General features: G+C 40.9%; 1 protein-coding gene across 3 annotated transcripts in view; it reads left to right on the top strand.

Moving 5' to 3' along the window:
* Positions 1-20,030, top strand: part of slc7a2 (solute carrier family 7 member 2) — a 167,017-nt gene that overhangs the window by 106,523 nt on the left and 40,464 nt on the right. For 2 of the 3 annotated variants that reach the window (XM_043690093.1, XM_043690072.1), the window contains exons 5-7: positions 6,016-6,152; positions 10,006-10,228; positions 13,168-13,307. In XM_043690093.1, the coding sequence (XP_043546028.1) occupies positions 6,016-6,152; positions 10,006-10,228; positions 13,168-13,307 (500 nt within the window). Of the gene's footprint in view, positions 1-6,015; positions 6,153-10,005; positions 10,229-13,167; positions 13,308-17,245; positions 17,383-20,030 lie in introns of all 3 variants that reach the window. The other variant, XM_043690084.1, reaches the window with a different exon arrangement.

Below are 20,030 nucleotides of genomic sequence, written 5' to 3'. Positions count from 1 at the left end.
AAGGACCCGATACCCAATATGAGCAAGACGAATGTAGTGTACAAAATACCATGCAAGGACTGCACTAAACACTATATAGGACAAACAGGAAGACAGCTAACAATCCGCATACATGAACATCAGCTAGCCACGAAACGACACGACCAGCTATCCTTAGTAGCCACACACGCAGACAACAAGCAACATGAATTCGACTGGGACAACACTACTATCATAGGGCAAGCCAGACAGAGAACAGCCAGGGAATTCCTAGAGGCATGGCATTCATCCACAAACTCCATCAACAAACACATCGACCTGGACCCAATATACCAACCACTACAGCGGACAGCTGAAACTGACAACCGGAAGCGGCAGGGACAGACCACTATAAACACTGGAGGAAACATCAAAGAAGCGCTTCACAGGAGGCTCCCAAGCACTGATGATGTCGCCTAGCCAGGGGACGAAACGTTTGCAACAAAAACTTCCAGCTCGGCGAACAGAACCACAACAACATTAATTGTTTTAGCCTCAATTGTTTTTCTTTGGCATTGAATTCCACAGGCTCACCACTCTCTTGGTAAAGGAGTTTCTATTATTCTTAAAGTACCTACCCAGTATTTTCAGTTTGTGGTCCCTATTTCTGGACTTCCCAGTCTTTGGGAGTATCCTTCCTGCATTTAGCTTGTTTAGCCTAGACTACATCTGCCATATTACAGTGAGGGAATGGAAAATGTGTAAAACCCTTTGGGCAATGTCATGTACTTGAATGTGTATTGAAATTATCATATTAGTTACAAGTATGTTACAGTGTGTCTCACATTGAATGGAAAGAAATTAAGCTATTGTATATTCACTAAAGGAGGAGAAAATGAGGACTGCAGATGCTAGAGATCAGAGTCAAGAGTGTAGTGCTGGAAAAACACAGCAGGTCAGGCAGCATCCGAGGAGCAGGAGAATCTACATTTCAGGCATAAGCCCTTCATCATGAATGAGACTTGTGCATCGGGATTGGGAGATACATGGGGGTGTGGGGGTGGGGGTGTTTGGGGAGGTAGCTGGGAAAGCAGTTGGTGGATGAAGGTGAGAGAGAAGGTGATAGGTTACCAGAGGGGGCAGTGAGGATGGTGCCGAGTTGGAGGCTTGGGATTGGGATAATGTGGGGGGAGGGGAAATGAAGAAGCTGTTGAAATCCACATTTATCCCTTGTGGTTGCAGGGTCGCAAGGCGGAATATGAGGCGTTCCTCCTCCAGGCATCAGGTGGTAACGGTTTGGTAGTGGAGGAGGCCCAGGACCTGCATGTCCTTGACGGAGTGGGAGGGGAAGTTGAAGTGTTCAGTGACAGGGCAGTGGGGTTGGTGGGTGCGGGTGTCCCAGAGATGTTCTCTGAAATGATCCACAAGAAGGCATCCTGTCTCCTCAATGTAGAGGAGTCCACACCGGGTGCAATGGATGTAATAGATGACATTGGTAGAGGTACAGGTGAATTTCTGACGATGTGGAAGGATCCCTTGGGGCCTTGGACGGAGGTGAGGGGAGTGGTGTGGGCGCAGGTTTTGCACTTCCTGTGGTGGCAGGGAAAGGTGCCTGGAGTGGGGTGTAGGCTGGTGGGGGTGTGGACCTGACAAGGGAGTTGCAGAAGGAATGGTCCTTTCGGAACACTGATAGGTGTCGGGGGGAAATATATCTCTGGTGGCGGGGTCCATTTAGAGGTGGCGGAGGATGATGCGTTGTATGCAGAGGTTGGTGGGATGGAAGGTGAGGACAAGGTGGGGCAGGGTTTGTCCTTGTTGTATTGGGATGGGTGGGGTTCAAGGATGTTGGTGTGTGAAGTGGAGGAGATGTGCTGGAGGGCATCGCCAACTACGTGGGAAGGGAAGTTGTGATCTTGGAAGAAGGAGGCCATCAGGGACTTTCTGAGGTGGAATTGGTCATCTGGGAACAGATGCGGCAGAGGCGGAGGAATTGGGAATAAGAGATGGCGTTTTTACAGGAGGTAGGGTGGGAGGAGGTGTAGTCTAGGTAGCAAGGGAGTCGGTGGGCTTGTAGTATATGTCTGTGGTTAGTCGATCGCCAGAGACTGTGATGGAGAGTCCAGGAAGAGGAGGGAGGTTGCCGAGATGGTCCAGATGAATTTGAGGTTGGGGTGGAAGGTGTTGGTAAAGTTGATGAACTGTTCAACATCCTCATGGGAGCACGAGGCAACGCTGATATAGTCATCGATGTAGCAGAGGAACAGGTGGGGTTAGTGCCGGTGTAACTGCGGATAATGGACTATTACACATATCCGACAAGCAGGCAGGCATATCTGGGTCCCATATGGGTGCCCATGGCTACCCCCTTTGGTTTGGAGTCCGTCAAGGATGTGCAGGTCCTGGGCCTCCTCCACTGCCAAACCGTTACCACCTGATGCCTGGAGGAGAAACGCCTCATATTCCGCCTTGAGACCCTGCAACCATACGGGTTAAATGTGAATTTCAACAGCTTCCTCATTTCCCCTCCCCCCACATTATCCCAATCCCAAGCCTCCACCTATCGCTTTCCCAGCTACCTCCCTCCAACCACGCCCCACCCCCCACACCCCCACTTATCTGTCAGTCCCGACCCATAAGACTCATTCCTGATGAAGGGCTTATGTCTGAAACATTGATTCACCTGCTCCTCAGATGCTGCCTGACCTGCTGTGCTTTTCCAGCAACACACTCTCTCCCCTCTACATTCACTGAAGTCCAATTTTAATTGTAATAAAAAATTAACACTACAAATCACAGCACCAGAGATCCGCGTTCAATTCGCGCCTCAGGCGACTGTCTATGTGGAGTTTGCACAATCTCCCCGTGTCTGCGTGGGTTTCCTCCGGGTGCTCCGGTTTCTTCCCACAGTCCAAAAAATGTTAAGGTTAGGTGAATTGGCCATGCTAAATTGCCCGTAGTGTTAGGTGATGGTGTAAATGTAGGGGAATGGTTATGGGTGGTTTGCTCTTCGGAGGGTCGGTGTAGACTTGTTGGGCCGAAGGGCATGTTTCCATACTGTAAGTAATCTAACCTAATCTAAAAAGTACATTTTTGGGGAAAAAGAAATCAGAGGCCTGAGGTTAATCCAAAACTGGCCTCAGGGTCTGAGCAATATGCCGTCAGTGAGTTGGCCTGGGAAGGATCAACGATTTAATGAGGGTATAGTTGGTCTGGCTGCAACTCTGCTTGCATTCTTGGTGGGTTCTGGAAGGAATACATTGAGAGGGATGTAGTGAATTGATGGGAAGACGCGAAGCTATTGGGAAAGAGGGGGGTAAGTTGAAGAAGGATCTACAATAGCGTCTGGAATACTCTGGAGTGAAGAGGAATGCTCCTGCTCCTCTCAGTCATAAATTCAGGTGGAAATTATTAAAAAGTTTTAACTTTTTCTTGGGGCTTCTATTGACCTCTTTAAAGATCTCTCATTAGATCACATGAAGTCAGGATTATCTTGACCTAACCTAGCTCATTCCAGTTACAGTAAAGTTTGTAAAGGGAACCATTTGCTATGAAGCAGCTTAATGCCTATTTCAGGCATTATCTTGAAGGTTTCATGGTTCTGCCACCAATATGTTAGGTACTGCTCTTCTAGTGGGGAATTTCAGCATGTCCATGGATGCGGCTGGTGTAAATAGAATATGACCTGAGATTTGCTTAGCTGAGGTCACCAGCCTGATTTCCATGTTGAGATTTCTCACTGTCGAGAGTGTTTGGCATTTTTGGCAAAATAGAAAGCTGAATGTTAATAAGGTAAGTTATGCCAATAAAAAGGCATTTAAAAACTATATACCCCTTAATTAGCAACTCACAACTGCCTAGCAACAAGCTTGCCTCACCACTCAATCCCCAGATGTGCACTAGACCAACCCTCCCTGTATTGACTGTCGCAGTACTCTCTGACTGGAGTCCACCTTTACCCCATTAAATATGCCTCCTCTTTTCATTTCACATATCACCATGTTCTACATAAATGTGCAGTTTGTTTGCCACATTAGCTGTTAGCAAATGCATCACATAACATATTGATGCAGTACTGTACCCTACAGTGACATGTACCCTCCCTTCACATTGATCTTTTGCTGTTTCTACACATTGCGCCTTAGTCCTGTGGAGGAACTTACTGCAATTGTAAACTTTACAGTGAAAGCAAAGATGAGGACCATTAACAAGTTCCAGTAGAGGCAGCCAAAGCTTTCTACGTATTTCAGAGTTGAGGCCAAAGATCAGCGTCACAAGATTTATACAGTTGAGTTTCTGAAGTATCAAGTACCTCAGTTTGGCAGGAGTGAATTAATGAGATGCAGATGCATATTTATAGATTTCTCTTCACCTGATGATGAGAAAGTCATCCTGCCATCTAAGGAGGGAGGACGTGATTGCAGAAGTTGATCCCAGTGGTGACAATATTTAGACTGCCACCTGGTTAACTCATCTCACCCATAGTAACAGTTTCACATGCCAGAATTTTGAAAATGACCAATAAAATATATTGATTTGCCTTAATTGGAAGTTTAACTATGTACAGTTACAATGCAATTCTGTTATGGCCTCACCATTTTGTATGTTATAAACACACAAAAATACTAAGAAGGAACAAGAGTAGGTCGCTCAGCCCTTCAAGCCTGGTCCACCAATCGTAAGGTCACAACTGATCTCTTTTTAACCTCAACCCTACATTTCTGCGTAACCCCAATAATCTTTCATCCCCTTACTAATTCAGAATCTCTCTTTATTAGTCTTAAATATATTTAATGATTTGGCATTCACTGCCTTTTGAGGAAATGAATTTCAAAGACTCACAACCATCTGAAGAGAAAAACAGTTTCCCCATCTCTGTTTTGAATAGGTGCCCCTTATCTTTAAATTATAACCCCTATTTCTAGATTCTTTAACAAGAGGAAACATCCTTTTGACATCCACCTGGTTAGGGATCTTACATGGCTGAAGTGAGTAACCTTTGACACTTCTAAATCCCAGAGGATACAGGCCTGTCTAACCTTTCCTCATAAGGCAATCCACTCATTCCAGACACCAGTCGAGGAAACCTTCTCTGAACTGTTTCCAACACATTAGCGTTGTTCCATAAGTATGGTGACCAGTACTTTACACAGCACTTCAGATTGGTGGAAAAGCGCAGCAGGTCAGGCAGCATCAAAAGAGCAGGAGAATCGACGTTTCGGGCATAAGCCCTTCTTCATTTTCCTGAAGAAGGGCTTATGCCCAAAACGTCGATTCTCCTGCTCCTTTGATGCTGCCTGACCTGCTGCGCTTTTCCAGCAACACATTTTTCAGCTCTGATCTCCAGCATCTGCAGTCCTCACTTTCTCCACAGCACTTCAGATTGTAACTTTGCTCGCCTAGCTGGTAGGCCTGTTCTCAGGTGCTAGGTGACATCATCAGTGAGTCTCTGGTGAAGCATTGGTGTTCTGTCCCACTTGCTATTTATGTGTCTTGGTTTGTTGTGGTAGGTGATATCATTTCAGTTCTGTTTCTGAGAGGTTGGTAAATGTGGTCTAAATCTATATGTTTGTTAATGGAGTTCTGGTTTGAATGCCAAGCCTCTAGGGATTCCTGCACACGTCTTTGTTTAGCCTGTCCCAGGATGGATGTATTGTCCCCATTAAACTGGTGTCCCTCTTTGTTTGTGGATACTAATGATAGTTAGTCATATCTTTTGGTGGCTGGTTGATGCTCATGTATCCTGGTGCCCATTTGTCCAATGTAATGTTTGTTGCAGTCCCTGCAGGGTATTTTGTATATAACATTCATTCTACTGGCTTTGGGTACGGGGTCCTTTAAATTCATTAGTAGCTGTTTCAGTGTGGTGGTACTTCAGAAGCAATCTCACTAATCCTGCTGTATCCTAAAACGAATAAAAATGTTCATTATATCCATGAAGTTTGCTAACTATAATATCTTGAAATTTTCTTTTTAAATTGTTGTTTTATGAGTAGCTGAAAGTTGGATGTGTTCTGTAAGTATAATGTACCATTTTTGCCTCTTCACTTTGTCTTATAGCAATCTGTCATCTTCAGAGAATATCACCAGTAATTATGGTATAGGTGGTTTCACACCATATGGAATAGCTGGAACATTAGCTGGTGCTGCTACCTGCTTTTATGCATTTGTTGGATTTGACTGTATTGCTACTACAGGTAAGGATCATGCTTATATTAATCACTGCATTATTTAGTTAATAGGTCAGACAGGAAAACCTATCATTTGTAGTGCTCTTGTGCACGTGCACTCTAGTGTAGAAACTTACCCAAAATGAGGATGCATCAGACTGTAACACTATATCCATGCTTCTCTAATCTGTGCTCCCTTTGAGAATGGCTTGCTACTGGGGGTGTTCAATTTCCCCTCAAAATGATCCCCAAATATCCTGTACAATTCAGGGCTATATGTAATCACAATTTCACATTCAGTCCCATTGAATTGATCTTCTGTGTGCAGTTAAATTTCCAGACCAGCTCGGCGAACAGAACCACAGCAACGAGCACCCGAGCTACAAATCTTCTCACAAACTTTGAATAATTTGTTAATTTTCGTGTTTATTAAGATGAATGTATTTGGTGTTACAGAACTAAATGCTTTGGAACATAGAACAGTACAGCACAGTACAGGCCCTTCAGCCCATGATGTTGTGCCGAGCATTTATCTTAAGCTAAGATCAACCTACACATCCCTCAATTTACTGTTGCCCATGTGCTAGTCCAGCAGTCGCTTAAATGTCCCTAATGTCTCTGACTCTACTGTTACCGCTGGCAGTGCACTCCATGCATCCACCACTCTCTGCATAAAGAACCTATCTCTGACATCTCCCCTTTGCCTTCCTCCAATCACCTTAAAATTATCACCCCTCCTGACGGCTATTTCTGCCCTGGTGAAAAGTCTCTGGCTATCTACTCTATCTATGCCTCTCATTACCATGATTTGGAGATGCCAGTGTTAGACTGGGGTGTACAAAGTTAAAAATCACACAACACCAGGTTATAGTCCAACAGGTTTATTTGGAAGCACTAGCTATCGGAGCACTGCTCAATACCTCATTACCTTGTGTACCTCTATCAGGTCACCTCATTCTTCCTTCTCTCTAGTGTGAAAAGCCCTAGCTCACTCAGCCTCTCTTCGTAAAACAAGCCCTCCAATCCAGGCAGCATCCTGGTAAATCTCTTCTGCACCCTCTCAAAAGCATCTCCATCCTTTCTATAATGAGGCGACCAGAATTGGACACAGTATTCCAAGTGTGGTCTAGCCAGAGCTTTGTAGAGCTGCAGCAAAACCTCGTGACTCTTAAACTCAATCCCCCGTTAATGAAAACCAAAACACCATATGCCTTCTTAACAACTTGGGTGGCAACTTTGAGGGATCTACATATGTGGAACCCAAGATCCTGCTGTTCTTCCACACTGCGAAGAATCCTGTGTTTAACCCTGTATTCAGCATTCAAATTTGACCTTCCAAAATGAGTCACTTTGCATTTATCCAGGTTGAACTCCATCTGCCCCTTTCAGCCCAGCTCTGTATCCTGTCAGTGTCTTGTTGTAGCCTACTATAGCCCTCAACACTATCTACAACACCACCGACCTTTGTATCATCGGCAAACATACTAACACACCCTTCCACTTCTTCATCGAAGTCATTTATAAAAACTACTAAGAGCAGAGGCCCAAGAACAGATCCTTGCAGGACACCACTGGTCACCAACCTCCAGTGGAATACTTTCCATCCACTACCACTCGCTGTCTTCTTTTGGCCAGTCAATTCTGTATCCAGACAGCAAAGTGTCCCTGTATCCCATACCTCATACCTTTCCGAATGAGCCTACCGTGGGGAACCTTATCAAATGCCTTTCTGAGATCCATGTACATCACATCCACTGCCCAACCTTCGTCATCTTGTCTCGTCACATCCTCAAAGAACTAAACAAGGCTTGTGAGGCATGATCTACCCCTCACAAAGTCATGCTGACTAGCTTTAATCAAACTATGTTTTTCCAAATAGTCATAAATCCTAGCTCTCAGAATCCTTTCCAGTACCTTGCTTACCACAGATGTAAGATGTAAGGTCTGTAATTCCCAGGAATTTCCTTATTCCCTTTCTTGAACAGAGGAACAACATTTGCCTCCCTCCAATCAGCCGGTACTACTCCAATGGAGAGTGAGGATGCAAAGATTATCACCAGAGGCGCAGCAATCTCATTCCTCACTTCCTGTAGTAACCTTGGATTGACCTGATCTGGCCTGGGGACTTAACTACCTTGATGCTTCCCAGAAGTTCCAGCATATCCACTTCCTTAATATCAATCTGTTCAAGCCTACTAACTTCGTCCATGGTGTTCTCACTGTCAACAAGGTCCCTCTCGCTAATGAATAGTGAAGCAAAAGATTCATTCAGGGCCTCCCCTACCTCTTCAGACTCCAGGCACAAGTTCCCTCCACTATCCCTGATCAGCCCTACCCTCTCTCTGATCATTCTCTTATTCCTCACGTATGTGTAGAACAATGTTGGGTTTTCCCTAATCCTTCCCACCAAGGCTTTTTTGTGCTCCCTCCTAGCTTTCCTCAGTCTCTTTGAGTTCTTTCCTAGCTACCCTGTAATCCTATAAAGTTGTGTCAGATCTTTGCTTCCTCAACCTTAAGTAAGCTTCCTTCTTCCTTTTGACAAGAAGCTCCTCTGCTCTTGTCATCCAAGGCTCCTTCGCTTTATCATCCTTTGCCTGTCTCAGTGGGACAAAGTTATCCAACACTCACAACAAGTGCTCCTTAAACAGCCTCCACATTTCTGTTATGCATTTCCCATAGAACAATTGTTCCCAATTTATACTCCACAGCTCTTGTCTAAGAGCAGTATAATTTCCCCTCCCCCAATTAAATACGTTCCCATCCGTCTCCATAGCTATGGTAAAGGTGAAGCAGTTATGGTCACTGTAACTGAACATGCTCACCCACCGAGAGATCTGACACCCACATTTAAATTTATGGTGATTTTGTTTTAAGTCAGCATCCATTAAGTACTAGTTGAGACAGCATAAGTATGTTTCTCAGAAACTTTCAGTTTTAAATTTTTGACTATCAAAGAACATGAAAATATATTTTAATTTTGATTCTTTAAATTATGATGAAAATTCATGTAATTTTAATGTTGAAGTAGTTTAAATTCTGGAGTGTATCACTACAATCTGTCTTACAATTTAAGATCTGCATGTAATTCTGTTTTTTGTTACAGTGCAAATGTATGCCCTCAGAACTTTCTTCTGTGTTACCTCTACACCAACAAGTGCCCCATTTAATAATTTATGTCTACTTTATTCATTTTGAATATAGTTATGTAAAATAAATACATCCCAACATGAATTGAATTCAGGGTGGCACAGTGGCTCAGTGGTTAGCACTGCTGCCTCACAACACCAGGGTCCCAGGTTTGATTCCAGCCTCGGGCGACTGTCTGTGTGGAGTTTGTACATTCTCGCTGTGTCTGTGTGGGTTTACTCCGGGTGCTCCGGTTTTCTCCCACAGTCACAAAAGATGTGCAGGTCAGGTGAATTGGCCATGCTAAATTGCCCGTAGTGTTAGGTGCATTAGTCAGAGGGAAATGAGTCTGGGTGGGTTACTCTTCAGAGGGTTGGTGTGGACTTGTTGGGCTGAAGGGCCTGTTTCCAACTGTAATCTAATCTAATTATATTGACTATTAATTTATGTTCCAAATATCATAATACTTGGGCCTATTATATTAGGGCCTTTTAAACAGTCACATCAGTAACCAGGGGTAAGCTGGATAAACTATAACTATATCTTAACCTTGAAAATCCAGCCCTAAACCATAATTTGCAATCTATGATTTGTCTGATTGAGACCAGAAATTAACCTTTCAGTAAAACAGAGCAGGAACAATTCTGAGGAATTTCCTGGGTCTCCTTTTTCTATCGCCAACTTACCTAACAAAACTCAACTTACCAAACTAATTGTTTGCATTTGAGCCATATGATATTCTTTGCCATTCCAGGTGAAGAGGTGAAAAATCCTCAAAAAGCTATTCCCATTGGGATTGTAACTTCACTTTTGGTTTGCTTCTTGGCATACTTTGGAGTTTCAGCAGCTCTGACCCTCATGATGCCTTATTACCTACTGGATGCAAGAAGTCCACTTCCTGTTGCCTTTGAATATGTTGGCTGGGGTCCTGCAAAATACCTGGTGGCAGTGGGATCTCTCTGTGCATTATCAACAAGGTATGAAAAAATAATCAGTTTTATTTCTGAACAGAGGAATTGGAAAAATTTATCTTGTACTATCCTAAAAAGCACACATTAGATGCAGAATTTTCGTTCTGATGCCCTCTTCCAACTGAATGATCTTAATGTAGGACATGTTTTACATAATATTGAGTTGTTTCATAGTTGATCACCATTTGTTGGGATGATTGTTTAATGAAGAAAGAGAATATCTTTAAAGTTTTAATTTAATTGTAGTTCTATTAGAACATTTTATCTTGTTCCAACCTTCTATGGCCTCTGCCACCATGATAGCTGGCATTCTTTATTGCCTCAGCATTATATTTAGATAAATTTGATCTAACAAACCTCCTACCTTCACTAAACCTATCCATTTTCTACTCCAAAATCTCTATGATCCCATGACCATATTTGCAAGGCCACCTCTTTGTCCCAATCAGATCTTTCATTCTATTTCTTTCTGCATCCACTGCTGCAATACATGTTTCATGTAGTCACTAACTACTGCACTTTCATTTCAGGTTATAGTCCTATCTCTATTAGAATAACTTTGCAACTGTCCAAAGTTTCTGGTTCTACTCAACTTCCCCTTTCTGTAAGAATGCCATGTAAATTGGTAAATTAAAAGCGGACCAGATTCCAGTTGAACCCCATGCCAGATGGGCTGCTGAGACACATATGAGCCACTTTAGGCAATGCTTCATGGAGAGTTGATCTTACAACAGAAATATATTTCTTGTAAGAAGTAAGGCTGCCACCAGTATTCACCTTTCTTTTCAGTGTTGAAACAGAGGTCTGAGGGCTTATAGCCAGCTATTGAAATGACATGATCCAGCCTTGGTGGAGTAATTTTCTCAACTCTTAAACACACTCCTCATTATGCATTTTGAAGCCTGGAGTATGGGGATCATCTGGTAGATCACTGTTCAGTCACAACATGAAGCAGGTTAACAGGATCAGTGACACTTTCTGTGTGGCACAGGCCATCCCCACCAGATTACTGCAGTCCCAGAGGTTTGGGAATAGTGAATGTGCAGGAGAACTTCTAGGGGGTATTCATCATGTTAAGGCAATGGCTTTGAGGGAGCCTTAAGTTTTCAATTGTTATCCTGGGGTATGGCTATTCAGTAGTGATGTTCAAAATATTCTGGGCATGCTTTAAATTTTTGCTGCCATAAATTAGGGGTTGTGGTTTGAACTTCCATTATATGCCCGCTGCCTGGTTTTCTAATCCTTTGACTTCAGTGGCAAAGAAAATGAAGTGGTAGGTGTAATTGGTAGCTTTCCACCAAGGCTGAGTTGATAGTCTGTCAGTGAAAGATAAAATCTACCACTGTACCATTAATTTTATATGATACCAGTTGCATTTTTTTGACATTTTGTGGAAACCTTGCAGATAAAATGTTTGTGAAATCATTAAAGGCAATTTCCAAAATTTCTTAGCATGCCGTGTACTACATTTCTCTACCTCTACAGCTGAATTGAATCAAATCAAATCAAGTGAATAATAATTAAGTGATTACACTGTAGGACTCTACATAACTGTTGCCTGTTTGAGCAAATATTAATCATATTTGGCCACCTAAAGTTTGTCAAACATACTCAAGTGTTTATTACAGTAAACTTAGAAATTTAATGTTAAATAAAGTCATGGAAAAGTCATAGTTCTGAATTGCATTAACATGGACGGAGTTTCCCTGGAACCATACAGCTAGCATTGGTGAAGACACATCATGATAAAAATTTCATTTTTGTTTCTTTAATCTTTTATTCACTAAAGGTTAAAAAAAATGTCCTAGGAGAATGTTTGTTTATTTCCCAGATTAGTGTACTCTAAACAATATTGCATTTCTGATCCACCCAACAGATTAATATCATAAACTGAGAGGAGTAGTACTGTTAGGCAGTGTCTCTTGATTTCCAACCACAACTTTGTTGGAATAGCTGAAGAAATGGTAATAGTAGCTGTAACTATTTCTCCTGACATTCAGCTGAAACTATACTGGAAGAAATTAATTCAATAATGTTGGTTTAATTCCTTGGCTTTTGCTGTCATCTCATGAAACTTGAGACCTTTACAAAATATGAGCCCAAACAGACTGGAAGCCACCAACATTTTGCCTAAGCAATTATTATGTACAAGTCTAGACACAAGTGCTGCATATTAATTTATCCTGCAAAGGCATCATCACATCCTAACAGAATTATGTTGTGCCCTGATATCAATTGATATATGTACCACCCTTGCCTTCCCCATAGCATAGACAAGAATATTAAGGCTATTTTAGAATAGCAGTTGAGATCACTTAGCCTGATATAGGCTGGCAATGAAATTGGAATCTGTTGTTTGGAATGTCTGAGAAATGGATGAGGGAGCATGTTACCCACAAGGGAAGCATGACCCAGTGGTATTGTCACTGCACTGTTAATCCAGAGACCCAGGTAATGTACTGGGGACCTGGGTTTGAATCCAACCGTAGCAAATGATGGAATTTTAAATTAAATAAAAATCTGGAATTAAGTGTCTAATGGTGACCATTACTGGCGGAAAACCACATCTGGTTCATGAATGTCCTTTTGGGGAGGAAACTGCCATTGTGGCCTGGATGTGATTAAGGATGGGTAATAAATGATGGCCTAGCCTTACCCAGCAATGTCTACATCCTGTGAATGAATACAAAAAAAAAGGATCATTGTGGAATTCAACATGCCATATTTTGATGTTATAATACTCTTCTGCATTAATTATTAAATAATTGTAATTTAATTTAGGGAGATAAGAATTTCATGGATTACATAAACCACTCCTCACTGTTAAAGGAGAATTTGAGAGATTATGTAGAGTCCTAAAGTGAATGTTAATTTTTCATTAATATACTGCGTACTAGCTGTGACTCTGACTTGCGACGTTCTGCATGTCTTTGCTCTTCATTCAGTCTGCTTGGTTCCATTTTCCCCATGCCCCGTGTAATCTATGCTATGGCTGAAGATGGGTTGCTTTTCAAAGTTTTAGCCCACATCAATTCTAAGACGAAGACGCCAGCTATTGCTACAATGTCATCAGGTGTGGTTGCAGGTGAGATTTTATGGATGGATGGATGGAAGAAGGAAAGTAAAGATGGATTTTATCTGAAATAAGCAAATGTAGAACAAAATTGTCACATGGTCAGTGTGTTAATTCTTTGCTGAGTTAAATTAAGATTCTCATTCTCATTTTCTTTGCCACTGGCACTCTGATCTCTATCTGTTCATGGGCTCCCACATTATTTTAATTAAACTCAGTAGAAGTTCAAGGAAAAGGATCTCATTTTTTGAGCCTTCTGGACTCAGTGCTGGGTTCAGCAATTTCCAATCATAGCTGTTGTCATTTTGTTTCTACAGCAGCACTTGCTATTGCATGGACATCTTATGGATCCATTATGCTTCTTCTTTTGTATCACTTTCATCCCTTTTTGCATTGCACTTTTGTCACCTAATGTTCTTACTTGCTACATCATCTCCAGTCTTCCTTTTATTTGACCCTACCCTTCCCCCTTTTTCCAGTTTGATGAAACATCCTCAATATAAAACATTGGCCACGATTCAAATTAAACAGATTGAAAACACAATGGGGTGGCCACTAGCAGATCAGGAACCAGCGAAACAGGCTGTACAATGGTCCTTTAACTCAACGGTGATATTAGCATCTCTCTACTGGTTTCCAAACCAATCACTGCTTTAAAATCATCCAGCAGAGAATGCAATTTGATAACTGTGAGATTAGATCCAGTCTTTTGCTCCAGTTGCTCTGATGTTCATGACTAGTGCACAGTAAAATAAACTATCTATTATAAAGATCTAATCTGGTTTGAAAGGAGGTATTTATTCTGTATGTTTTACCTTTAAGAACCCGGGTGAAGCAAGTGGAGATTTGTCACCTCAGACCAAGGTTTATATTCAACCCAGGTTGATGGTGTTTTTCTTTTGGAGTACTATGTACCTTCTGGTCACCCTGCTAAAGGAAAAATGTTCAGAAAAGATTTGCCATGATATTGTCAGGACTGGAGGATTTTAGTTATAAGGAGAGGCTACATAGGCTTGGATATTTTTCACTGGAGTGTAGGAGGTTGAGGAGTGACCTTATAGAGATTTATTAAATCAGGAGGGGCATAGATAAGGTGAATAGCAACATCTTTTCCCCACGGTGACGGAGTTCAAAACTAGCGGGAATATTTTTAAGGTGAGAGGAGAAAAATTTACGGACCTGAGGGCCACCATTTTTACATGGAAGATGGTTCAATTCTGACATTCTAAACACATTTAGACAGGTATATGAACAGGAAAAGTTTACAGGGATAAGGACCAAACGCTCGCAAGTGAGACTAGTTTGGAAATTTAGTCGGCATGGATGAGTTGGACCAAAGGGTGTGATGTGTGCTGTATGCCTCTATCTATGACCAAAATGGGATTAAAATTGACTGAACTGGCTGTAAAAAAACAGTTTTGCTTATCTATGCTGCATACAAGGTAACCTGACAGCCAAGAAAACAAAAACAAATTTGGATGCACACTATTCAGTAGCTTCCAAATATATAAGTTAAGAAGCTGGGCTTTCTGACCTAAGTCTGAGAAACAAAAGTTAAAAATCAAGATTAAGAAAATGTTTTTTAATGAAGTAATTATTTGAGATGTTTACCATACAGGCATATGGACTAAATGGATATGGACTAAAACCAAAAATCAGGCCACAAAATGTTTCTATGAAATAATTTATTTGAAATAGTGCTTTCATCTGACAGATATAATCAACAATTCATTTAACTTATTTCACATAATTATTTTATTTGACAATTTTACCCCCACAAATATGAACACAAATACCTAAACTGATACAAACATATAATAGGAGAAAATGAGGTCTGCAGATGCTGGAGATCAGAGCTGAAAATGTGTTGCTGGAAAAGCGCAGCAGGTCAGGCAGCATCCAGGGAACAGGTGAATCGATGTTTCAGGCATAAACCCTTCCTGAAGAAGAGCTTATGCCCGAAACGTCGATTCTCCTGTTCCCTGGATGCTGCCTGACCTGCTGCACTTTTCCAGCAACACATTTTCAGCACAAACATATAATACTCAAGATTATTTAATTAAAAATTAATTTTTGTAACAGGTTTAGTTTCATTGCCAAATCTAGTTTGATGTTTGATAATCATTCTCCACATCTTCAGAGTCACTCTCAAAATCATCAAGATCAAAATCTATTTCCTCAATGTTTGTTATACTGAGTCAAAGCCAATATCTATGCTATCACTGTACATTTTCAGTGTCATTGTCTCCATTTTCAGTGTTAAATGTCTTCCTTCTTGAACCAACATAAAGTTTTCTTATTGATCTTACTCTTGAACCTTCCTCATAGAACTGACCATATGAAAACTGTGGGAATTTCCGATGATCCATGCCACTGTGAGGCTTTGACCTTGTGCTATTTTGATTGAAATTGCAACATCTTCTTTGATGATAAATTGTAATTCCTAAACTGAAAAGAGTAGGTTGGGGTGATTGGAATTGTCAAAATAAAGATATTTTCATTATTGTATTTTCATGTTATGAGTATAGCTTCAAAGTATGAGGTAGTATTTTCTTACTTACTAATCTTGCATAATATAGGGACTTCAAGGTTTCTTTACAGGATACTGTAATTGGAGCACACACTTTAAACAATAAATTTTCATGAGGTTTGCCTGATATTATCAGATATTTAAGAAACTCGTCAGAGTATTTTGTAGCATCACCAGCCTTCGAGTGCAGTATCAATTGAATTGTATGATGCTTCTTCCTCTGGAATTTCTATCAGCAACTGTTCATTAATTTTATCTACATATTTTTGGAGCTAAAAGGTCCATCCACCTAACCCATCAACATTTTTGATATTTAAGTTTGATGTTTGGGAAAACTGCATTCTTAAATTCCTCTTCATTTGTTATAAGTATTCTCAATCCAACTGGGATTGCAATTTTGTTTAAAAATTAGGACCAAAAGAATTTGACTGCTTCTAATATCCAGTTACAAATGTGCAAAAATCACCAAATTCCCCATCTTTTGAAATGTGAACTCTCATATTTAATGTTTCAGTGCAACTCCAAAGAAGCTCATTCAGCCTTGCTTAAATTTTATCTGCTGTTGTTCCTGTGACATTACTGAGAGAATTCACCACAGGTCCCTTTGAGAATCAAGAAAAGGCCTCCCAAGTATGTCCTCAAGATTTTTCACACATGGCATTATTATAAAGAATATCTTAACATTGTGGCCTTTGCTGAACCTTTCTCAATATTGCATGATGGCATCTCCTCATTTTATGTATTAAGTGGCAATTTAAAGGTAGCAAGAGCTGTTGTACCTCCAATCAAGCATATAAATTCAGTTCCTGAGAAAGCTGCTGCTAATGCCATATGCCTTTGTGATCAAGTTCTGACAAAGGTTAAGGATATGATTGAAGTTTTTCCTGTACTACCAGATGCATCTATGGAAATCATACTGCAACACTGGTTGAATTATACCCACTTAAGGTATCAGCAAGTGGTGACTAAAAGTATCATACCATCAAAGTTGACTGATATTAGCCCCACAGACCTCTGAAGAGGTTGCCAACATTAGCAAACAAACAGTCAGGTATCTCAGTTGCTCATCTCAGCCCACTATCAGCAACCTAAAGTTCAACATTACAAATACGACCAAAAATTGTCATTTGTGTGTAAACCCTTGAAGATAACTAATGTGGGAAGAGAAATCATTTGTATTTTGCATTGGAACTTAGTCTTCTAAATAATAGGTTAAGCAAAATTGTTAATCAGGATCAGATAGAGAAAGTTTTATTCTCTGTATTAACGTTATGTACAATAATGCGCAAAAAAAACTCATGAAAGATATAAAAGTGACATGACCGTTGACTTTGGCAATTCTACATTTGCTTAATGTATCCATTACAAGTACATTGCACTGAATATGTTTTTATTTGAACTTTGACCTTTTTCTTTTTAGCTTGTTGGGGTCTATGTTCCCTTTACCCAGAGTTCTGTTTGCAATGGCACGAGATGGTTTACTGTTCAATTTTCTGGCAAAAGTGAGTAAGAGGCAGACACCAGTTGTTGCAACACTGGCATCAGGGGTCATCGCTGGTAAGCTGATGCAACTTGTCCCTTCCCCTGATGGGACCTCATCTGTCGATAAGCATGCCTGGGCTTGATGTACTGTTCCCTGAAGCATGCTGAGTGCTGGTGCCTTCGTGAATCAGGTGGTTAGGATTGTATTGCAAATGGGTATGCCAGGTTCTAAAGAGCAACAATTACAATCCTGTAGAAGAAATTTATAGTTGCAGACATTGTAATCTCCTTCTACATTTTGTAAGCGGATTAAAAAGAAACCTTGGCATTTGCTTAAAAGACTCCTTGAGAGTGCTTAATTTCATGAAATTGACATATCTCTGAAAGGGATGTATTTTTTATTTTCATAAAATGCTTACAAAAGGAACCTGGCACACCTAGATTCCAGTGGCAGTTGTTCACATGGATATTAAACAGTGATGTTGAGATGAAAATATGGCCTTGTATAATCCACCAGTGTATTCAAATCAAATCCAACTCCTAGCCCCCACAAAACTAGTGTCAAGTCATGTTTTTACACTGACCCCATTGTGTCTATTCTGGAGTGAACTGATGCTGATATGAAAGTGTATTGCAATTCCTTTTCTTCTAATCTCTTTAGAATCTGACAAATGTTAATAATTCTATGAGACATTAATTCCAGGGATTTGAAGGCACATGGTTACTTTTGATAATATTTAACTTCTAATGCTATATCTTGTGATATGTAACTGAGCCAGATTAATGACTTTCATAATGTTGTCATTTCTCCGTATCCGTGAGGCTTCCATTCCTGAGAATCCCCCCAAATGATTAAATTCGCAACTGCAGAATTTGTTAATAGGTTAAAATAGTCAAAAATATCATGGATTTGGGATTTTTGCCTGCAGATGTTGATTTTTTGTTGTGACTTTTTGCGTAGATAGACGAATTTTTAATTTGTGATTTTGCAAATATAGAGGATTTATGGGGCTTTTACAATAAAAACAAAACACTGTAGATGCTGGAGATCTGAAATAAAAACAGAAGTGTTGGAGAAACTCAGCAGGTCTGGCATCAGCTGTGGAGAGAGAAACAGAGTTAATGTTTTGAGTTCAACGACGATTCTTCTGATCTTGTCACCCTTGCTGAGAGCATTGCTCACTGTGATAACAACTTCCATTTGTGCAGCATCGTCAAAATAGTAAATTATTCCATAAGGTGAAAATGTAAGTTGACCTTGAAAAGAGATATTCAGAAAGGTGAGTTACAAAGTTAGGTTCCAGAGTTAGATTTTAAGCAGGACCTTAAAGGATAAAAGTGGTATGCAGATAGGGTTAGAGTTAGCTGTAGAGGCCAAGATGTTTAGAGGGAGTTTCAGAACATAGGGGTCAGATAGCTGATGGCACAATCAATGATGGGACAAAGTGAGTGGGGAATGCAGAAGGAGCCAGAGTTGCAGGGACACTGACCTCTTGGCAAGTTTTAGGCCTGAAAGAAATTGGAGATGGGGGAAAGAATGATAACTATTTAAACATGAGCTGAGGAATTTTAAAATGAAGCTTGAGGATCGGAGCTGATGTCAGCCAATAAGCAGCAAAGTGGTAGGTGAGTGGAATTTGATATGAAACAGGTAGCAGAGCTTTGGATAAGCTAAAATTTACAGGCCTGAATCAGTTTTCATCCCAAGGAAATTGTAATTGATGCAAAAGCAAGTAAGTGATGCTGAAGTCTTTCAGAAGCTACCAAATGAGAATTGGTGAGGGTGGCACTTCTGATGCAGCCCACAAGATTCCATACGGCTGACGCTTCAGAAAAGTAACAGTCTATAGGATCAAAGGTTGTAATTGGATCCAAAATTGGCTCAGGGAGCAAAGGGTAATGGTCAGTAGATATTTCGATGACTGGATACTTGTTTTCAGTAGAACTCTCCAGGGTCAGTACTAGCTTCCTTGCTTTTATATATATATATATTAACAATGATTTTGGACTTAAATTTAGGTGGCATGATGTAAAAATATTGTGATTAATACTAAAATTGTTTGAATGCTTAATAGTAAGAAAGAAAGCTTGTTGGCTGCAAGAAGGCAACAGTGAACTGGGGTAATTTGGACAGGAAAGTGGAAAATGAAATTTAATTTTGAGTGGTGTGAGGCAATACATTGGGGGGGGACAAACAATAAGGGAATAAACAATAAATGAGAAGATATTGAAAGTTTAGAGAAACAGAGAGATCTTTGAGTGCAGTTTGTTATGGATGGTGGAGATAATAGTGGAATAATTTTCCCTTTTTCCTTACATCTTGTTTCTACAATGAGATGAGGTTATTACACCAATCGTACCAGAAGAGAGCAGACGATGAGGAAGGCAGAGAGGAGACCGGTGCAAGAGACCCGGGGGAAGTACCTGTCACGAACAAGTTGAATCTTTTGGAAACAGTAGAGACAGATGACACTGCCAGTCCGCGAGGTGGCCAGGTCTGTCAAACAAACATTGGCGTGGAGACAGAGCGGAAGAGTCGGACATCACACAGAGCCGTGGTAATAGGGGACTCCATAGTGAGAGGAACTGACCGGGGTTTTTGTGGCAGCAGACGGGATTTAAGGATGGTGTGTTGCCTTCCTGGTGCCAGGGTAAAGACATCACAGACAGAATGCAGGAAATCCTCAAGGACCAAGGTGAAGAGCCAGAGGTGGTGGTACATG

This window comes from Chiloscyllium plagiosum, chromosome 1, assembly GCF_004010195.1.
Source record: "Chiloscyllium plagiosum isolate BGI_BamShark_2017 chromosome 1, ASM401019v2, whole genome shotgun sequence".
NCBI lineage: Eukaryota > Metazoa > Chordata > Chondrichthyes > Orectolobiformes > Hemiscylliidae > Chiloscyllium > Chiloscyllium plagiosum.
Note: the sequence above shows the minus strand (reverse complement) of the source record. Positions and strands in the feature narration are given on the sequence as shown.